The sequence below is a fragment of the Hyperolius riggenbachi genome, chromosome 4 (genome assembly GCF_040937935.1).
Source record: "Hyperolius riggenbachi isolate aHypRig1 chromosome 4, aHypRig1.pri, whole genome shotgun sequence".
Lineage (NCBI taxonomy): Eukaryota > Metazoa > Chordata > Amphibia > Anura > Hyperoliidae > Hyperolius > Hyperolius riggenbachi.
The window spans coordinates 91,325,557-91,346,469 of NC_090649.1; the positions used below are offsets into that span (position 1 = coordinate 91,325,557).

The following is a 20,913-nucleotide window of genomic DNA, read 5'->3' on the forward strand; positions in this document are numbered from 1 at the left end:
AATGGAACTGTAGTAAAATCCAACAGAAAAATTGTAACGTGTGGTGTTGTTTTGCTGCACCTCCGTGTTTTCAGTTCCATGTTTTATCATAACCTTTTGAGGGTCTGTTTATACGAACATGTGGGTTAGAGGTCAAGAGATTTGGGCACCACCATAGACCGTAATAGGTTCTATGGCTATAGCGGCGCACAGTGAGTAACTTCGGCGCCGTCAGAAGACAGAGCTGAAGTTACTTTTAGGCTACTTACACACTAAGACGTTGCGTTAGGTGCTACGTTAAGGTCGCATAACGTGCACCTAACGCAACGCATGGTGGTGGTGGCAGAGGACGTTAGCAAAGAGCCGCGTTAAGCGGCTCTTTGATGCGCCCGTGATGCGTACTATAGTACGCATGCGCTGGTGGAGACCACGTGAGCGGAACACTCTGCATCACGTGGTCCCGCCAGTGACGTCAGCACAGTGCAGTGAATATTAATTAGCCATGTGGCTAATCACTGCACCTGTGCAAGCAGGCTAATGCGGCAAAGCCGCTCTAACGCTATAGCATGCTGCACTCTAAGATTGACGTGCAGCGTTACAATGTAACGCAACGTAGGCACTGTGAACAGCCCATTGCAGTTATATTGCTGTGCGTTGGGGAGCGTTACAGGCTGCTCTAACGTGCGCCTGTAACGTCTTACTGTGTAAGCAGCCTTAAAACACTGTAATTTCTCCACCATCCATGTGGATCTGGAGGGGGGATAAGCCGCCGCCGGGACTAGTGCAGCAGCAGGATAAGCCATATATTGGTTATATCCTGCGCCCAAGTCTCCCACCGGTGAGTTTATTTGTATGCCTGGTTATACACACCAAAAATCAATTAACCCTTCGCACACTCACATGCAAACGCTCAAACAAATGCATTCACAGATTTACCCATCCAGGCACAACTGTCATCCCTACAGCTAAATTAAAAGCCAGGGTCTTAGTTCACAGAAGAATGCATTCTTATGCTTAGTCACCTATGCTGCGTAGAAGTACCCAGGTAAACATAGGTGTCCTAACTCTGGCCCTGTAACATGCATAGTGCAGACATGCAAACACATTCATTGCATCAAACCTATCAATGGATTAGGAGCACACATCCTAACTTCCTCTCCTGGGAAAGACAGTGCATCTTACCAATCGCACTCCCCCCTTCCCCTGTATGTTTGTCAGCATGCAGACAGCTTATGCTGGTGTATGCGCATGGTGCACATGGACACATAAAGTTAGCTCCCTTGTGCGATTGGTAAGATGCACTGTCTTTCCCAGGAGAGGAAGTTAGGATGTGTGCTCCTAATCCATTGATAGGTTTGATGCAATGAATGTGTTTGCATGTCTGCACTATGCATGTTACAGGGCCAGAGTTAGGACACCTATGTTTACCTGGGTACTTCTGCGCAGTATAGGTGACTAAGCATAAGAATGCATTCTTCTGTGAACTAAAACCCTGGCTTTTAATTTAGCTGTAGGGATGACAGTTGTGCCTGGATGGGTAAATCTGTGAATGCATTTGTTTGAGCGTTTGCATGTGAGTGTGCGAAGGGTTAATTGATTTTTGCTGTTTCCGGCAACACCCCCTTCGGCACCTCCCTTTCCCTGATAATTTATTTGATGTCCTGGCTAGAAGCGATGTGCCTGGATATATGTATGTTTATGGTTATACACACACCGGTTATCAACAAAATGATACTTGTGGTCCACTTTAAGGCACTGGAACATGGAAATATTCTAGAGCGTGTTGATGCAATATGAACGCTATGAATCAGAACACGACAGATCCCTCTTTCATGTTATTTTCAATGGCTTCCCCTATTGTGCTGAAGGTTCTGTCAGATCTACTTGAATGACTGTGACCATGAAGATGCTGACCTTGCCAGGTCGGCATCTTCTGCGACTGTGCGAGCGCTGCTCTCGATCATGTGGCCTGGAGCGTCCTATCCAGGTGCAGAAATACTGCACCTGCGAAGAACGCTCCAGGCCACGTAGTGCGATCGCGAGTGGTACGGCCACGCCCTTGCGCAGAAGACTTGGCAGGGACGGCAACTGCAACAGAGGGCATACCGGAGCTGCGGCGAGGGACATATTGGCTGCCAGGGGCTGGAGGAAGCTCCAGGTAAGTCAATTCTTTTTTTCACCTCGCACATGTCCTTTAAAGGGAACCTTAACTGTGGATAGGAAAAAAAGTTTCACTTACCTGGGGCTTTCTCAAGCCCCCTGCAGCCGTCCTGTGCCCTCGCCGGTCCGCAAGTGTCATCCGATCCCCCGCTGAGACTTAGTTTTGTTTTCGGCGACTGCCAGTCAGCTCCCGGCAACGCCTCCTACGCCTGCACATGATGCGCCTCACAGCGGGGGAGGCGAACAATAGGACGCGTTAGCGGGAGCCGACTGGCAGTCACCGAAAACAAAACTAAGTCGCAGCGGGGGATCGGATGACACTTGAGGACCGGCGAGGGCACAGGACGGCTGCAGGGGGCTTGAGAAAGCCCCAGGTAAGTGAAACTTTTTTTTCTTGTCACAGTTAAGGTTCCCTTTAACTTTTAATATATATTAATATTTAATATGTTTTTAATATTTTAATATATATTTAAAAACAGGTGCTGCCTGTACCGCTTACAATAAAGTTTGACATAAAAGGAGAGTGGGCTTCTATAAGTCTGACACCCTTTAGCGATCGTTAGGGCCACAAAATTGTCAGGGTGTTTTCCCCTTTAAATCCGATTTTGTGGACCTTGCGGTCGCTAAAGGGTGTCAAGACTTATAGAAGGCCACTCTCCTCTTATGTCAAACTTTATTCTAAGCAGTACAGGCAGCACCTGTTTTTAAATATGTATTAAAAGTTAAGTTTATCTCCTACAATAAGCATAAATTGTGTATTTATTGAAATTCAGCATAAGGCTTAGATTTTCAATTCTTTTGTCCCGCGGGATATATGCTGCTGAAAAACTCACTGCTGTAAAAGTAAGCATCAACAACAATGAAACATTTGTAAAGCGCTTTTCTTCCGCAGGACCATCAGCATGATCCTTGCGTTTTCGTAAACAGGCTTTCATTATCTTCCACGATCAAACAATTGCTGACAATTTTTCAGAGGATACCATCCTATGCCTGTATTCCAACTAGAGTTGGGCCGAACCCCTGATTTTAGGTTCGCGAACCGGGTTCGCGAACTTTCGCGGAAGGTTCGGTTTCGCGTTAAAGTTCGCGAACCGCAATAGACTTCAATGGGGAGGCGAACTTTGGGAAAAAAAAATTATGCTGGCCACAAAAGTGATGGAAAAGATGTTTCAAGGGGTCTAACACCTGGAGGGGGGCATGGCGGAGTGAGATACACGCCAAAAGTCCCTGGGAAAAATCTGGATTTGACGCAAAGCAGCGTTTTAAGGGCAGAAATCACATTGAATGCTAAATGACAGGCATAAAGTGCTTTAAAACATCTTGCATGTGTATACATCAATCAGGTAGTGTAATTAAGGTACTGCTTCACACTGACACACCAAACTGTTCACTGAACAGAACAGGTATGCAGTGGCGGGTTCACTGAACAGAACAGGTATGCAGTGGCGGGTTCACTGAACAGAACAGGTATGCAGTGGCGGGTTCACAGAACAGGTATGCAGTGGTGGGTTCACAGAACAGGTATGCAGTGGTGGGTTCACAGTACAGGTATGCAGTGGCAGGTTCACAGAACAGGTATGCAGTGGTGGGTTCACAGAACAGGTATGCAGTGGCGGGTTCACTGAACAGGTATGCAGTGGTGGGTTCACTGAACAGGTATGCAGTGGTGGGTTCACAGTACAGGTATGCAGTGGCAGGTTCACTGAACAGGTATGCAGTGGTGGGTTCCCTGAACAGGTATACAGTGGTGGGTTCACAGAACAGGTATGCAGTGGTGGGTTCACTGAACAGGTATGCAGTGGTGGGTTCACAGACACAGTACAGGTATGCAGTGGTGGGTTCACAGAACAGGTATGCAGCCAGGAACAAGCTAAGCCTAACTAATCTTTCCCTATGAGAGACAGTCTGCAGCAGCTCGCCCTACTCTCACTAATGCAGGCAGGCACACGAGTGACCGTAATGGCCGCCACTGCCTGCCCTATATAAGGGGGGTGGGGCTCCAGGGGCTAGTGTAGCCTAATTGGCTACACTGGGCCTGCTGACTGTGATGTAGAGGGTCAAAGTTGACCCTCCATAGTGCATTATGGGGCGAACCGAACTTCCGAAAACGTTCGCCTGCGGGACGCGAACGCGAACCACGGAAGTTCGCATGGAACCGTTCGCAGGCGAACCGTTCGCTCCAACTCTAATTCCAACACTGCTATGCACATCTCTCTTATTGAATTGTTCTCATTGAAACTACAAATTTTTGTCTCTTAGTGGTCCCAAACGATCATTTCTGATCATTCATATGATCATTCATATGAGTAATCATTCGTAAACGATTGTTTGGCAGATTGTATCAACCGATGAACAGTCATGTAACACAGGACAGCTCTCTTCAGGGATCAAACAGCAACCGTGACTACTGACTGGATTCAACAAATCATGCTTACAAAGGAATACCACACCCCCCCCAACAAACAATTAGCCAATCAACCACAATTGCACTGCATTTAGGCCATTGATAAACTAACTCCCAGCCAGGGCACTATCTGCACGGAGTTTGTACGTTCTCCCCATGTCTGCGTGGGTTTCCTCTGGGCACTTTGGGTTCCTCCCACATCACAAAAACATACAGATAAGTTAGTTGGCTTCTCCCTAAATTGGCCCTAGACTACGATGCATACACTATACGATACACGACATAGGCAAATGACTATGGACATTGTACTCTGTACAACGCTGCGGAAAATGTCAGCACTATATAAATACTAAATAATAATATTACAACAAACAAACAACATTTATATCATACTTTTCTCCTGGTGAAATTGAAGCACCAGAGCTGCAGCCACTAGGAAGCACTCTATAGGCAGTAGCAGTGTTAGGGAGTCTTGCCCAAGGTCTCCTACTGAATAGGTGCTGGCTTGCTGAATAGGAGGAGCCGAGATTTGAACGCTGATCATCTCCTGTGTCAGAGGCAGAGCCCTTAAAGTACACTATCCAGCCATTAACTTTGGTGGCTCCAAGGTTGCATTGCTTATTGCTTTTGTCAAATAAACTCAGGTTTCTATAAGGTGGTGGTTCCCTTTAAATTCTGACAAACCCAATTCAAAGAAGAAAATTTACTTTCTTAAAATATCAGCCATTTAATTAAAAACTTCATGTATAGTGAAGCATGGCAGCGCTTCAATGCTCCCTGCCTCATGTAGATGGCATTTTAATAGTCTTCATTGATAGAGCAGCCTGTCTGGTTGCCATGGCGGCAGGCAGTGCTGGAAGCATTTGCGGATGCAGGAGGTAACATCACATGCTGCGCTATGCAGGTTGCTACAGGTCACTGTGACATCTCAGGTCAAGCCAACCCGACACGGTAGAACAATCTGTGGCGCTAATCAAGGTATTTGCAAGCCATCTGCTTAACATCCATGCAAAAGGCAGCGGGGACATGAGAGCCCAGCGAAATATTATCTCTGAGCGCCGGGGTCAGAGAACAGGAGGGAAACACAAAACTGTGAAATCAAACCATAAACTCCCAGATAAAGATTAATGGCGCTATAAAACGCCTGGCCAAATGGAGCACAATGATACATTAACCAACGGGCTGCATGTCAACAGCACTATGCAGAACTTTAAAGGGAACCTGTTATGGCAGGAATACAGGACCTGCTACTGCTGGCAGTATTAAGGTGGCCACTAATGATACAATTTGCCAAACAATGGATTTATTTATTTTATTTATTGTATTTATAAAGCACCAACATATTACGCAGCGCTGATTATAAACATTTCTTCTTATGAACAATCGTAAATGATCGTTTGGGAAAACTAATGGACAAAAATCTCCAATCCGATCAAATTAATGAAATTGATCCGAATTTTGGTTCGCTTCCGTCAATCTGATCGGATTTGTTAGGGAATTTTTGTCCATTAGTGGTCTCAAACGATCATTTTACGCTCGTTCATAAGAAGAATCGTTCGTAATCGATTGTTCGGCAAATTGTATCATTAGTGGCCACCTTTAGATGTCACTAGCTTCTGAAACTTTATATTTATGTTATGGATTTTATACTTATTAATAGGTGTTTAACAAGCATGTTTATTATTGAGTACAGGTTTAGGGAATGACTAAGGGCCCTTTTTCACTAGCCGTGATCCGCTGAAAAAAGCAGATCGCCAGTGTTTTGCTGATCGCTAGTGTACCGCCAGTAACATGTAAATCACGGTGCCCCTTTTTCATTAGCGTGTTTTGATTTTTTTAACAAAACACAATCGTAGGGCTGTGTGATTATCGCCGTGATTGCGTGCCAAAGCAAAAGATAGGACTGCAGTGAAATGCGCATTTTCAAGTTAAGTTTTCAACCTGCGGTTTGTCTGCGTTTTTCCCAGCAAACTTTGCAAAACTTCCCAGAAGACACCTTGTGCTGCTTCCTGTTTCCAGCAATGAGGAGAGCAGCCATGGCATAGTTTACCACAGAGGACCTGCTAGCCCACATACAGCCCCATCATTATCAATTATCATCATTATCCAATCATTTGCCCTGAAATCCTACACATTCTTTACAGCAAATAGAACTCAAAATGTAGGCTCAACTGTTTATTTTTTAAACCTCAACACACTGGTTAAAAAAAATGCAATTTCTTTCAGCCAATGGAATGAAAGGAGTGATAAAAGTCTCACGGATCGCAGGAGGGGGAAGTAACAAAAAAGCTGCTACTGCGCCTGCGATGGAGCCAGGGAAGGTAGATAGTGCAGGCGCCTGCGCCACAGTTGACATCCTTTGTTGGCTGAGGTTTCGGGTGAGCCACCGCTGGTTTCCTGAAGCCTCATTAGCATCCAGAGGCTTCCCCCTCCTGAGGTAAGTATCTCCCAGATGGGGTTGTCCGTTTTGCAGGAAGTCATTTTTTAGCATTCTACAATTGAAAAAGTATCAAAATGTAGGTGGCATGGTGGTTAGCACTCTAGCCTTGCAGCGCTGGGTCCCTGGTTTGAATCCCAGCCAGGTCAACATCTGCAAGGAGTTTTTATGTTCTTCATGTATCTGTGTGGGTTTCCTCCAGGCACTCAAGTTTCCTCCCACATCCCAAAAAACATACAGATAAATTAATTGCCTTCCTCCTAAATTGGCTCTAGACTATGGTGCATGCACTACATGATACATACATAGACATATGACTATGGTAGGGACTAGATTGTGAGCCCCTCCGAGGGACAGTTAGCATACCACCCATTTTTTCGAGATGAGAACGTGGGACACTTAAGCCACGCCCCTGCCATGCCCCTGATAACGCCCCCGTCACACCCCTATCCACGCATACCGTAAAGATTTAATAAGAAAAATATGTTGTTTTATAACTTAAACCACACTGGTACTTTCTATCCTGGTTAATTTTGCTTCATATTAAAATTTTAAAATTAGTAATATATCAATTTAAAGGATGGGAATAAAGTTTAGTGTCAAACAAACACATTTTTAAGTAGATAAATATAAATTTACATAGAAAGAGGGACAAAGTCCTGAAAGAGGGACAAATGAGGAGGAAAGAGGGACAGGGTTCCCAAAGAGGGACTGTCCCTCCAAAAGAGGGACAGTTGGGAGCTATGAGTTAGTGACAAGACAATATACTCTGTACAGTGCTGCATAATAAGTCATCGCTATATAAATACTAAAATAAATATAAAAATTATTCCGCGTATTTTCTTGCGTGGTGGAGGCTTAAACTGCATTTTATTGATAAGGTGCGACACCTAGGGGTAAAAGTGAATTGGATGGGACTCTTTGATCTATGTATGATGGTGATTTTCCCCTGTACCTGTATCATTTAATAAGTACAGATGTGTGAGCGGCGTGCAGCTGTGGGATCATGTTTACAGCCATTAGCAGACAGGCTGGCTGCATACCTTGCCTCCCATTACCTGTCCTGTCTGTCCCTCTGGAATGTGCAGCCAGGAACCAGCAGACATGTTTATTGAGGAAGCGGAGTGGATGAAAGCTGCCTGCCAGTTGCCTTATTGGTGGCCTGCCTTGTACTGCTCTCCATCATTGCTGTTTTGTGCCTTTGTTTAAAAAGCAATTAATACAAAAGACTTCCTCAGCACTAATTGCGGGCTTTCAAGTCAGAGACAGATCTGAGATTCACTTGGAATTTTACGATGTGCAGGATAAAGGGGATGGGACCATGAGATACAGGATTAGCATTGTGTCTGGAAATGTGCTGAATGTTTACAGCATCTGTAGGGAAGAGTTTATCATCCTCTCATCAAGGCAATTTCACCCAACACACAGCAGCAGCAGCAGCAGAAACTTCCTGACTTTCCGCCAGATAGGTCAAAACAATTATTTCCAACAAGTCCGATATGAATTCTGATAATTTTTGCTGATCAATTTGGTATAGAAGTGATCAGAAAATCGATCGGAAATCAGATTTGAACTGCTGGAAATAATCAATTTGATCCATCTATCTTACAGGAAAATTGCATGGTGTGTACCATGCATTATACAGTAATCACTTTAAAGCGGGCCAAAGCTGAGTAGCCACAGGAAGATGGATTGGGGAATCTCCAGTGATGTCAACTCGACAAATGATAATTCCCCGATCCATTTTTTAGATCGCATACTGCGGGAACAAACGATGAGCGCAAACGATCGTTCCAATGATCGTGGTAATTTGCGTGGGTCATCTGAATAAGTCACTTGTTCAGTGATCCATCATGGCGGTCATTCAGTAGACCACCGCAGGTGGTCATGTCGTTAAAGCTCCGAGGAGTGCCTGAATTTAAAAGAATACACTTACCTGGGGTTTCTTCCAGCTCACCGTAGGCGGCGAGGTCCCGCGGCGTCCTCCTGGCTCGTCTCTTTCAGCCTCTGCCAACATCCCCGTTATCGACGTCACCCGGGTGACGTCGATAACGGGGGGGGGGGGGGGGGGTTGGCAGAGGCTAAAGGAGACGAGCCAGGAGGACGCCGCGGGACCTCGCTGCCTACGGTGAGCTGGAAGAAGCCCCAGGTAAGTGTATTCTTTTAAATTCGGGCACTCCTCGGAGTCCCTTTAAATTATGTTACGCATTATCGCTAAAACTCGGCCCGAAAAAACGTATTGTATAGACCTTTCTAGATTGCCACCTGATAAGATGCCTCTTCACTAGGAAATAGAACATTGGGCACAGTGAGGGCTGTCCTGCAGGACATGTATGACATCACACACGCATCACATGCTACCTGTGGCAGCCACATGGGACACCAATGAGGGAGAAGGAGCAGCTGGAGCAGGTGATATCTGGATGCACAGACACTTGGGGGGGGCACAGTAACATTGGGGGGAGGGGCAGCAGCCAGGCGGTGTCACAAGGCCGATTCTCCATGCTGAAACCGATCAGAAATCGGATTGCACTGTATGGGCAGCCAACAGATCAGATTTGATCATAGAGAGATCTCTCTTGGTCGATCTTGCCATACATCGCTAGATCTTGAGGCTGGGAGCACACATAACATCGCGTGAAAGGCTGCGTTTTATGTCATGTTTTATATTAATGTTGTGTGCGGTCTTTGTGCGTTTTTACTGCGTTTTAATGCATTTGCGGTTCACATATGCGTTTTCCATGTGTTTTTATATGTCCAAATAAGCAAATCACTAGGAAGACAACAGGAGGCGGAAATACAGCAAAAATGATTTTTTTTTGGGGGGGGGGGGGGATGCATATAAAATGCATGGAAAACACATGCCATTGCGTTCCCATTGACTTTCATTATCTGCGCTTTTGATGCGTCTATGAATATTATGCAACAAACCAGCGTTTTTTGAAACGCAGGTTTGAAAATGCACATAAAATGCATATGTGTTTTTTATATGCGTTTTTTCCTGTGGCCCATAGACTTCCATTAGCGGCAGAAACGCAGCATTTTACGCAACACTAGCGTTTCTGCTATGTGTAAACCCGGCCTCAGAATCCACTTCTGCGTTCAGCTGGTTTGCGCCTGTGTGCAGCAGATCACAGCTACTGCTGGTTTCTGTAGTACACCAGACTTGCTGGTGCTCTCATACACCGATGTCTTTTATATTCAGGCAGACACATGCACAATTGAGGATAAATGACAGTCAGGCAAGGTGTACAACCTGTGGCTTCCTCTGGGTTATTTCTTCACATGGTCTCACTCACAATAACCTGAGCTTTATTTAGCGCTGGAAATAGCTCTGTGAAGAGCCGGTCACATTGCCCCGGCTCTCTACCTACTCTAATCTTCCTGGCGTTACTATTCAGCAGCCACATCACAGGCTCAGCAAGCAGGCAGACACATAATGCATCCAGTCAGTGACATACCCAGGAGTGCATTGCGACCATTATCGTCAGGGAGGAAACGCTTGTCCACAGCACACACTAAGATATGGTCCGGTAAGCTGGGGGATTTGGCACCGACTAACAGAAATCCAGCAGGCACTTCAAACTGCTCAGCATACACAGAGGCCAATCTCAGGTCCTTACCGGCCTGGCAGAACCCTGGGGGAACAGAACAAGAGCGCGTTACACTGTATGACTTAAAGGGTAACTGAAGCAAGAGGGATAGGGAGGCAGTCATATTTATTTCCTTTTAAGCAATACTAGTTGCCTGGCTGTCCTGCTGATCCTTTGCCTCTAATACTTTTAGCCATAGACCCTGAACAAGCATGCAGCAGATCAGGTGTTTCTGACATTATTGTCAGATCTGACAAGATTAGCTGCATGCTTGTTTCTGGCATTATTCAGACACTACTGAATCCTTATGGCCCGTACTCACGGGCTGCAGAAGTGGCCTGTCGCCAGCACACGCGGAAGAGGGACCAGCGGCGAGACGGAAGCTGTCGCCGACGTTCCTCCTCCCCCCGCCGGAAGCTCCATTTACCTCTATGGAGGTTGCTGTCGCTAGTCCGCGTACTCACGCGGACTAGCGACAGTTGCGGCGGAGGTGCGGCGGCGACTGTTGCCATGCGATTGAAACTTTCAATCGCATGGCGACAAGAGCGACGGGCGACAGTTCGGGGTGCGCGCGCGTGCAACGGCCCATACTCACGGGCGACCTGTCGCCGCAACACGCGCGCGCCGCGTGTTGAGGCGACAAAAGTACCTCGTGAGTATGGGCCATTATAGACCAGCAGGACTGCCAGGCAACTGGTATTGTATGAAAGGAAATAAATATGGCAGCCTCCATATATTTCTCACTTCCTGTGTGTAAAGAAATCAAAGCAACATAACAGGAAATAAACACAGGAGGAATAATTAAAGAAATACTGTAGGGGGTCGGGGGAAAATTAGTTGAACTTACCCGGGGCTTCTAATGGTCCCCCGCAGGCATTCTGTGCCTGCGCAGCCACTCCCCGATGCTCCGGCCCCGCCTCCGGTTCACTTCTGGAATTTCAGACTTTAAAGTCTGAAAACCACTGCGCCTGCGTTGCCGTGTCCTCGCTCCCGCTGACGTCACCAGGAGTGTATAGTACAAGCCCAGTATGGTCTGTGCCTGCACAGTACGCTCCTGGTGACATCAGCGGGAGAGAGGACACGGCAACGCAGGCGCAGTGGTTTTCAGACTTTAAAGTCTGAAATTCCAGAAGTGAACTGGAGGCGGGGCCAGAGCATCGGGGAGTGGCTGCGCGGGCACAGGATGTCTGTGGGCGACCATTAGAAGCCCCGGGTAAGTTCAACTCATTTTCCCCCGACCCCCCTACAGTATTCCTTTAAATAACCAACATGAAGGCTTGAAAGGTGAAAAAAGCAAAGTTCACGATGGACTTACATACAGGTGGATTTACACATACTGTATAGCGTGACTATTGAAGCAGACCTGAACTCACCACTTCCTCTCTGCTCTAAAAGATAAGCAACAGCATAATAACCTTTACAGAAAAACATTTCTTTGTTACAGCTGATACAAATCCTGCAATAAACCTGCCGTGTGTCTACTTCCAGCTTTCATAGAGGCAGACATAGGGTTAACATGCTGTGTTTACAAATTTGCTGCTCTGCTGAGGCAGCCAGCTGACACAGCTAAGAGATCAAATTACACTGGTAATTAGTCACAGATAAGGAGGAAATAGGCTAAGCCAGGGCTGGGCAAACATTAAGTGGCCCAGGCCGCATGCTGCAGACCGCATTCCTAAAATTTTACCCCCTCCCTCCCTGCAAAGTCGCGAGCGGGCAGTAATGGGGGGATACTGAAGACTCACCTGATCGCCGCCCAGAGTCGTGTCTCCATGGCAACAGGGTGTACATGAAATGACGTTGGGCGTGCCAGTGTATTGTACGCTGACAGCCAGCGTGTAATACGCTGGCTCGTCCCGACGTCATGTGATGCCATGTTGCCATGGAGACGTGATACTGGACAGCAGTGATTTCACTATAAATAAAATAGCCAATATTTTGGGAACACCTAGGGACCCTTTTACAAGGAGAAAGCAATTCATCTAGAACTGTGTATTCTGCACAATATGAGTGAACATTTCTTTCTAAGTGTTAATGCCTAGAGAAAGGGACCCTACATGGTCCCAAAACATTTGCAAATGTACCTCCTATGGGTTAAGGGTTCATTCACACTATGTGCGTTTGCAGGTTTTTTTTAAGCTCTGGCGATTTTAGAAATCACCCCCAAAAGCGCTTGTGCAATGATTCCCCATGAGAGTGTTCACATGTAAGCATTTTGATTTAATTGCTATCGCAAACGCGCTACATTTTCTGAGCGCTTTGGCTCAATGGAATGTATAGGGAAATTGCAAAGCGCTTGAAAAAGTGCTTTGTATAGTGATTTCCTGAGCGCTTCTGAGTACAGAAGTTTACTTCCTGACTACCGTCAGGAAGTAAAAAAAAAATAATCGCTGAGCAAAATCGCTTAGAAAAGCGCTTTTCTGGGTTTAACCTCTTGAGGACTGCAGGGCTAAACCCCCCTAGTGACCAGGCAATTTTTAGTTTAAAAGGCCACTGCAGCTTTAAGGCCAAGCTGCAGGGCCGCACAACATAGCACACGAGTGATCCCCCCCCCCCCTTTTCTCCCCACCAACAGAGCTCTCTGTTGGTGGGGTCTGATCGCTCCCCCCATGTTTATTTTTTTTTTAATAAATATTTGTGTTGCCTTTTTAAAAAAAAAAAACCCTCTTCCTTTAACCCCCTTCCCTCCCTCGCTCCCTCCCTCCCCACAGCCGGCCAATTACGGCGATCGGCTGTCATAGGCTTCTGCCTATGAGAGCCGATCGCTCTCTTGTCCCCCAGGGGGACAGCCGTGTCACACGGCTGTCCCCAGTGCAGCGCTGCTGCTGATCGCAGCGCTGCACAGAGTAAATAGACGGCGATCACGCCGTCTAACAGTCTCCCGAGCAGCAATAGCCGCTCGGAGACTGAAGGCGGGGCGGAGCTCCGCCCCCCCAAGCAGGAGATGCGCGCGCAGCCTGCGCGCGATCTCCTGCAAAACAGAGCCCCAGGACTTTACGCCAATTGGCGTTAGGCGGTCCTGGGGCTGCCGCCGCGGCCACGCCTACTGGCGTGACGCGGTCGGCAAGAGGTTAAAGCGCAGGGAAAAGCGCTTTAAAAAAGCTCAATAAATCGTTCAGCGCTTGCGATAGCGATGTCGATTTTTAATGTGAACAAAGCCTTAAAGGGATACTGTAGGGGGGTCGGGGGAAAATGAGTTGAACTTACCCGTGGCTTGTAATGGTCCCCCGCAAACGTCCTGTGCCCGCGCAGCCGCTCACTGATGCTCCAGCCCCGCCTCCGGTTCACTTCTGGAATTTCAGACTTTAAAGTCTGAAAACCACTGCGCCTGCATTGCCGTGTCCTCGCTCCCGCTGATGTCACCAGAAGGGTACTGCGCAGGCCTAGGATGGTCTGTGTCTGCGCAGTACACTGAATTTCCCCCCGACCCCCCTACAGTATTCCTTTAAAGCTATTTCATTGGAGGGCTGACTCCTTTGATATCATCAAGGGCACCTCTGTCTTTATACATAGTGGGTTTCCATAAAGGTAGCCATACATCTAGCAATGATGGGCAGATTTGACCAAGAGACAAATCTCTCTCTAATCCTATCTGATTAGAGATCTATCGGCTCACCATACACCCCAGGCTGATACCACAGGAAATCCATCGGGAACTGGCCTTGTTACACCGCATCCGCTGCCTTGCCCCTGCCCCCCCTAATGTCAAATGTGCACCCCCCCATGCCCAGTGCACTCTACTCTACCTCTGTGTGAGATCTGCATACACGCTCCCCAGCTGGTTGCCAGCTTATACGTGGCTCGTGTTTGATGACACACATGTGCCCGCGTTACTCCGGCAACCACGTGAGGTGCATGTATGCAGATTGCGGACAGAGACCAGAGCCAGCAGCGGACAGGTAAAGTATACTGCACTGGGCATCGGGGGGACACATCTGACATTAGGGGGGACAGCGCCTCGGGTTTCATCGGGTTCATCGCTCATCCTGATATCGCTGCCCGTTACCGCCCCGATCTACCACAGTGGCCCATCTTGCAGCATCTCCGAAGAAATACTGCAGCATGCTCCTGGCGGCACTGATTTTCATCTGATTCGATAATAATGATCTAATCAGATGATCGATTGGCCGCCAAGTCGATACATGTGTGGCCATCTTAAAAGTACGAACTGCAAAGCATTCCAAACAGCACTTACCATCTGTTGTACAGCAGCCTTCAGGGGGAGGCTTGTTCTGATAGGAGTGAGCCGGACTGTTCGACCCCGAGCCATCCTCATCCTCCTCTTCATCATCATTGTCCAAGCGTCCGCCTAAATTCAACACAAGCAGACATTCAGAATAATACCAGCATCAAAAAGTGACATTTTATGATGTTCTTGAATCCTGAAATGTTACTGGCAGTGGAGTGAATTATCCATTAATAACAATGAGAGTCCTGACCAGCCAGGCAGCTGGACTTAGCCTTGTTCACACTTAGGGCGTTTTCGCTATTTTTTCAGTGCACACAATTTTGACTGTTCATATCATTGCGTTTCGTCTGCTTTCCACTGACCAAAGCGCTGCCTGCCTCACCATTTTTGGGGTGATTTCGCTATAATGGAGGGTATAGGAAAAACACTAAGTGCTCACAAAATCGCTTTGTGCGGCGATTGCACTCGCGCTTTCGTGAATAAATACATAGGGCTCGATTCACAAAGCGGTGCTAACCCAGTTAGAGACTTTAGGCGTGATAACCATTGCACCATGCTGGTGAAAAGCCAGTCTAAGGGCTCGATTCACCAAGCGGTGCAAAGTGTTAGCACCGTGGTGAAAAGGCCCTCTTCACGCCTAAAGTCACTTTAGGCATGATAAGAAGGGCTTCGCGCGAAGTTTCCGCGCGTAAAGTTTTGCGCGCGCTCCCGCGTGCGTGCGCGCGAAGCGCCCCGCACTTCGCGCGATGCGCCCATTAAACCCTATGGGACTTTGCGCGCGCGCCTGTGCGGGTGCGCGCGCAAAACTTTGCGCGCGATAACTTCGCGCGAAGTGCAGGCAAAAACGGTGCTAACTCAGTGGTGAAGAGGTCATCACGCCTAAAGTCCTTTAGGCGTGATAACTGGGTTAGCACCGCTTGGTGAATCGAGCCCTAAGTGTGATAAGTTTAGGCGTGATAAGTTTAGGCATGATAAGTTTAGGCATGATAAGTTTAGATAAGTTTAGATCATGCGCAAAGTCCTGCACGCAAAGCAGCGCCATTAAATTTTATGCAAAGTGCACCAGACTTTGCTAGCGCAAAACTTTTGATCAGCTGTGCACTGCGGTGCTAACGCAGTTGGTGCTTAAACTTATCATGCCTAAACTTATCACACCTAAACTTATCATGCCTAAACTTATCACACCTAAACTTATCACACCTAAACTTATCATGCCTAAACTGAGTTTAGGTGTGATAAAGGGCTTTTCACCAGCGTGCTAACTGTTAGCACCGCTTTGTGAATCAAGCCCATTGTATTTATTCATTTCCGGGTGAAAAACATCCAGCGTGACATCAGGAAGTGAAAAAAGCTGAATTGCTCTGTAAAAGCACTTAGAAAAGCGCTTTACAAAAAAAATCACTCACAAAATCGCAAAACGCGGCGGTCAGCGATTTCGATTTTAGATGTGAACGAAGCCTTCAAGTGGACCTGAACTCAGAATGTCCTCTTGGCTCTAAAAAAATACACAACAGCATAATGACCTTTAAATAAATCTATTTCTTTGTTACAGCTGATAGAAATCCTAAAATAAATCTGCACTATTTCTACTTCCTGATTCATGGAAGAAGACATAGGGCTTGATTCACAAAGAGGTGCAAAGTGTTTGCACGCCTGTGAAATGCCCTTTATCACGCCTAAACTCAGTTTAGGCGTGATAAGAAGAAACTCGCGCGATTTCCCGCGCGCAAAGTTTTGCGCGCGTAGCGCACCGCGCTGCGCGCGCAGTGTACCATGCTTCGCGCGCAGCATCCATTGAGCCCTATGGGACTTTGCGCGCGCAAATCGGTGATAACTCAGCTTTGCACGGCTTATCACGCCTAAAGTCTTTTAGGCGTGATAACTGAGTTATCACCGCTTTGTGAATCAGGGCCATATTGTTTACAGCCTGTGCTTTCAAATGAGCTTATCTGCCATCTCTGCCATGGCAGTCATGTGACACAGGGGAGGTATCAGATTACAATTTGTGATTAGAGACAAATGAGGGGGAATTAGACACGCTAATCTCTCTAAATACATACAGGGTGTATTTCTCTCTGTTTTCCTTCTGTCCTGTGCAAGAGTTTAGGTCCACTTTAATCGTGTGTGAATTAACTAGATAAACGCCTGATAATGTGAGATGGGCTGTCACTAATATACAGTGAATTATATATCTGGAATAGCTAATGTGCATAAAAGTGTCTCTCCACATCCTGGCCCTCCCTTCAGTGACTGGGCAAGTTGATATCACTCTTGCATCATGGCACATCTGTCTTGCTAACATAAAGCTGAATCATTGCAAATACAGTAGAGTCCCGGTTATCCAGTATTCAACTAACCAGCAGTCTCAACCAACCAGCACAAACAGCTGGCAGTACTCACAGTGGTGAAGGCCAACTTATTAGGCTGTTTGTGGGCTCTGTTGTGCTGCAAGACTGGGTTCCACAACCTCCCCAAGATAAATGTACTTTAAATTACTGTATTTTAAGATTTAAAGGGACCTTGAGCCGCTATCAAAAATCAAATTGCGACTTACCTGGGGCTTCCTCCAGCCCACCGTAGGCTGCAAGGTCCCTCGGCGTCCTCCTGGCAGCTCGGCTGGCAGCTCCCTTATTGTATAACTTCGTCCTGGTTACCTAGGATGCCGAGGGACCTCGCGGGCTACCGTGGGCTGGAGGAAGCCCAAGGTAAGTCACAATTTCATTTTTAATGACTGCTCAGGGTCCGCTTAATACAGAGTTCATGGCATACATATACAGTGGCTTGCTAAAGTATTCGGCCCCCCTTGAAGTTTTCCACATTTTGTCACATTACTACCACAAACATGAATCAATTTTATTGGAATTCCACGTGATAGACCAATACAAAGTGGTGTACACGTGAGAAGTGGAACGAAAATCATACATCATTCCAAACATTTTTTTTACAAATAAATAACTGCAAAGTAGGGTGTGTGTAATTGTTCGGCCCCCTGAGTCAATACTTTGTAGAACCACCTTTTGCTGCAATCACAGCTGCCAGTCTTTTAGGGTATGTCTCTACCAGCTTTGCACATCTAGAGACTGAAATCCTTGCCCATTCTTCTTTGCAAAACCGCTCCTACTCAGTCAGATTAGATGGACAGCGTTTGTGAACAGCAGTTTTCAGACCTTGCCACAGATTCTCGATTGGATTTAGATCAGGACTTTGACTGGGCCATTCTAACACATGGATATGTTTTGTTTTAAACCATTCCATTGTTGCCCTGGCTGTATGTTTAGGGTCATTGTCCTGCTGGAAGGTGAACCTCCGCCCCAGTCTCAAGTCTTTTGCAGTCTCCAAGAGGTTTTCTTCCAAGATTGCCCTGTATTTGGCTCCACCCATCTTCCCATCAACTTTGACCAGCGTCCCTGTCTCTGCTGAAGAGAAGCACCCCCAGAGCATGATGCTGCCACCACCATATTTGACAGTGGGGATGGTGTGTTCAGAGTGATGTGCAGTGTTAGTTTTCTGCCACACATAGCGTTTTGCATTTTGGCCAAAAGTTCCATTTTGGTCTCATCCGACCAGAGCACCTTCTTCCACATGTTTGCTGTGTCCCCCACATGCATTGTGGCAAACTGCTAACGGGACTTCTTATGCTTTTCTGTTAGCAATGGCTTTCTTCTTGTCACTCTTCCATAAGAGCCTACTTTGTACAGTGCATGACTAATAGTTGTCCTATGGACAGATTCCCCCACCTGAGCTGTAGATCTCTGCAGCTCGTCCAGAGTCACCATGCGCCTCTTGACTGCATTTCTGAACAGCACTCTCCTTGTTCGGCCTGCGAGTTTAGGTGGACGGCCTTGTCTTGGTAGGTTTACAGTTGTGCCATACTCCTTCCATTTCTGAATGATCGCTTGAGCAGTGCTCCGTGGGATGTTCAAGGCTTTGGAAATCATTTTGTAGCCTAAGCCTGCTTTAAATTTTTCAATAACTTTATCCCTGACCTGTCTGGTATGTTCTTTGGACTTCATGGTGTTGTTGCTCCCAATATTCTCTTAGACAACCTCTGAGGCTGTCACAGAGCAACTGTATTTGTACTGACATTAGATTACACACAGGTGCACTCTATTTAGTCATTAGCACTCATCAGGCAATGTCTATGGGCAACTAACTGCACTCAGACCAAAGAGGGCCGAATAATTATGCACACACCACTTTGCAGTTATTTATTTGTAAAAAAAATGTTTGGAATGATGTATGATTTTCGTTCCACTTCTCACATGTACACCACTTTGTATTGGTCTTTCATGTGGAATTCCATTAAAATTGATTCAGGTTTGTGGCAGTAATGTGACAAAATGTGGAAAACTTCAAGGGGGACGAATACTTTTGCAAGCCACTGTATACTGTATATATAGAGTGAAATATAGTACTGGATTAGTTAGGCCTATTTTTTGAGTCTCAAGCAACCACAAAGCACATTTATCTGGCAGTAGCCGATCCCCGCCAGTGCCAGATACCCGAGACTCTACTGTAACTTCTTTTTTAAAGAGTACCTGAGATGGGGGCGATATAAAAAAAAATTATACATTCCTGGGGCTTCCTTCAGACTGATCGCTCCCTCCTCCTGGGCCGCATGGATCCTCCGCAATTCAGTCTTACAGTCTTTCGGATCGGGGCATACTGCACATACACAGCCCCGCCGCGCATGCGCCCCCATCGTGCTCCCATCGGCGGGAGTGTTCTGCTCCTGCGCAGTATTACTGCAAATGCTCCTGGTGGAGGGAGCGCAATGGGGGCGGGGTTAGTGCGCATCCTGACTGCACATGCCCCGGTTGGTCCCGACTGAAGGACTTTACGGGCTGAATAGCAGAAGATCCAGGCAGCGCAGGAGGACAGCTAGGGAGTGATCAGCCAGGAGGGGGCTGGAAGAAGCCCCAGGTATTTATAATTTTTTCATATCTCCCCACTTTAAGAAGATACATTTATTTTTAGCAGAGCATTTCAGTTAGAGGGCTTTTTGGTGCTTTAGAGCTCCTTATAATAATATCCTAGCGGTTCTGCGTCACCACAAGCTATCTGGGTACTCTGTCCTGCTTGATATTGTTATTCTATTATATTCTCCTCATCACCAGCATCCCCCTCTTCATCACCCGCATCCACCTCCTCATCACCCGCATCCACCTCCTCATCACCCGCATCCATTTCCTCATCACCCGCATACCCTCCTGTAGGACAGAACACTACATGGATGATTTGAGAAGCAGGTCTGCATGAACAGCGCACATTACCAAAATATTAACAATGGTTTTGTGTAACAATTATTTTAGGTTTTGAAGATTACTTTAGTATAGAGATATTGAGTAAAGCCTTTTAACACATATTGGAAATGGCCGCTTTTAGGCATAGGCAAACTAGGCAGGCATCTGGGAAGACACTAACAGGAGGGGGCACCACAGAGCTATTCTTGGCACACTGTGCTCTCTGAAATTTTTATACACAACTATGATGACTAGCATAACAAAAAGGGCAGCCTAAAGGTGGCCATACACTATAGATTTGCAGCAGATTCGATCATCAGATAGATTTCTGTCAGGTTGAATCTGACAGGAATCTATCTGATGTGTGCCACACACTAGGAACAGGTTTCCAATAGATTTCAGAATGAAATCTATTGAAAATCGATTGAAATGCATTACTGCACAATTCGATCCAATTAAACGCTATGGGCCATCCATCTGCTGCCAGCAGCCGATCAACCTATATTCTCAATCTGGACGGATCAAGCAAATCGATCGAAAATGGCTGGAAACTGGCCGATCGATCATCGACTGCTCTGATCGAATCGGCTAGAAATCGATGCAGCAGGAAGCATGGTCGATTGGTGGCGGAAATTGACCAGCAGGTGCTGTTAGTGTGCTAATTAAGCTATAATTACTGAAATTTGGTTTGTATTGATGGTTTCAGTTCTTCTAGAATTCCAGGACAATATTCTGACCTGTAAAGACCCAGGCTGTACATAAATAGTGTGATTTCATAAACTGGCTGCACACCTCTCATAAAAAATTAGGAAGGATCTGCTATGTGGTCTCAGTGGGTTTGGGTTGGTGAGGTGTATCTGGCCTCTTAAACTCCCTAGTGGTGTTGGCGGTTATACACGTCAATACGA

At 46.6% G+C, this 20,913-nt stretch overlaps 1 protein-coding gene across 4 annotated transcripts in view; it reads right to left on the reverse strand.

Annotated features, from left to right (window-relative positions):
- The window catches only part of GREB1 (growth regulating estrogen receptor binding 1), a 198,631-nt gene that overhangs the window by 118,167 nt on the left and 59,551 nt on the right, over positions 1–20,913 (reverse strand). For 3 of the 4 annotated variants that reach the window (XM_068280291.1, XM_068280292.1, XM_068280290.1), the window contains exons 3-4: positions 14,769–14,882; positions 10,442–10,618 (exon numbers count right to left, since the gene is read on the reverse strand). In XM_068280291.1, coding sequence (XP_068136392.1) covers positions 10,442–10,618; positions 14,769–14,882 — 291 coding nt within the window. Of the gene's footprint in view, positions 1–4,936; positions 5,011–10,441; positions 10,619–14,768; positions 14,883–20,913 lie in introns of those variants that run through there. The other variant, XM_068280293.1, reaches the window with a different exon arrangement.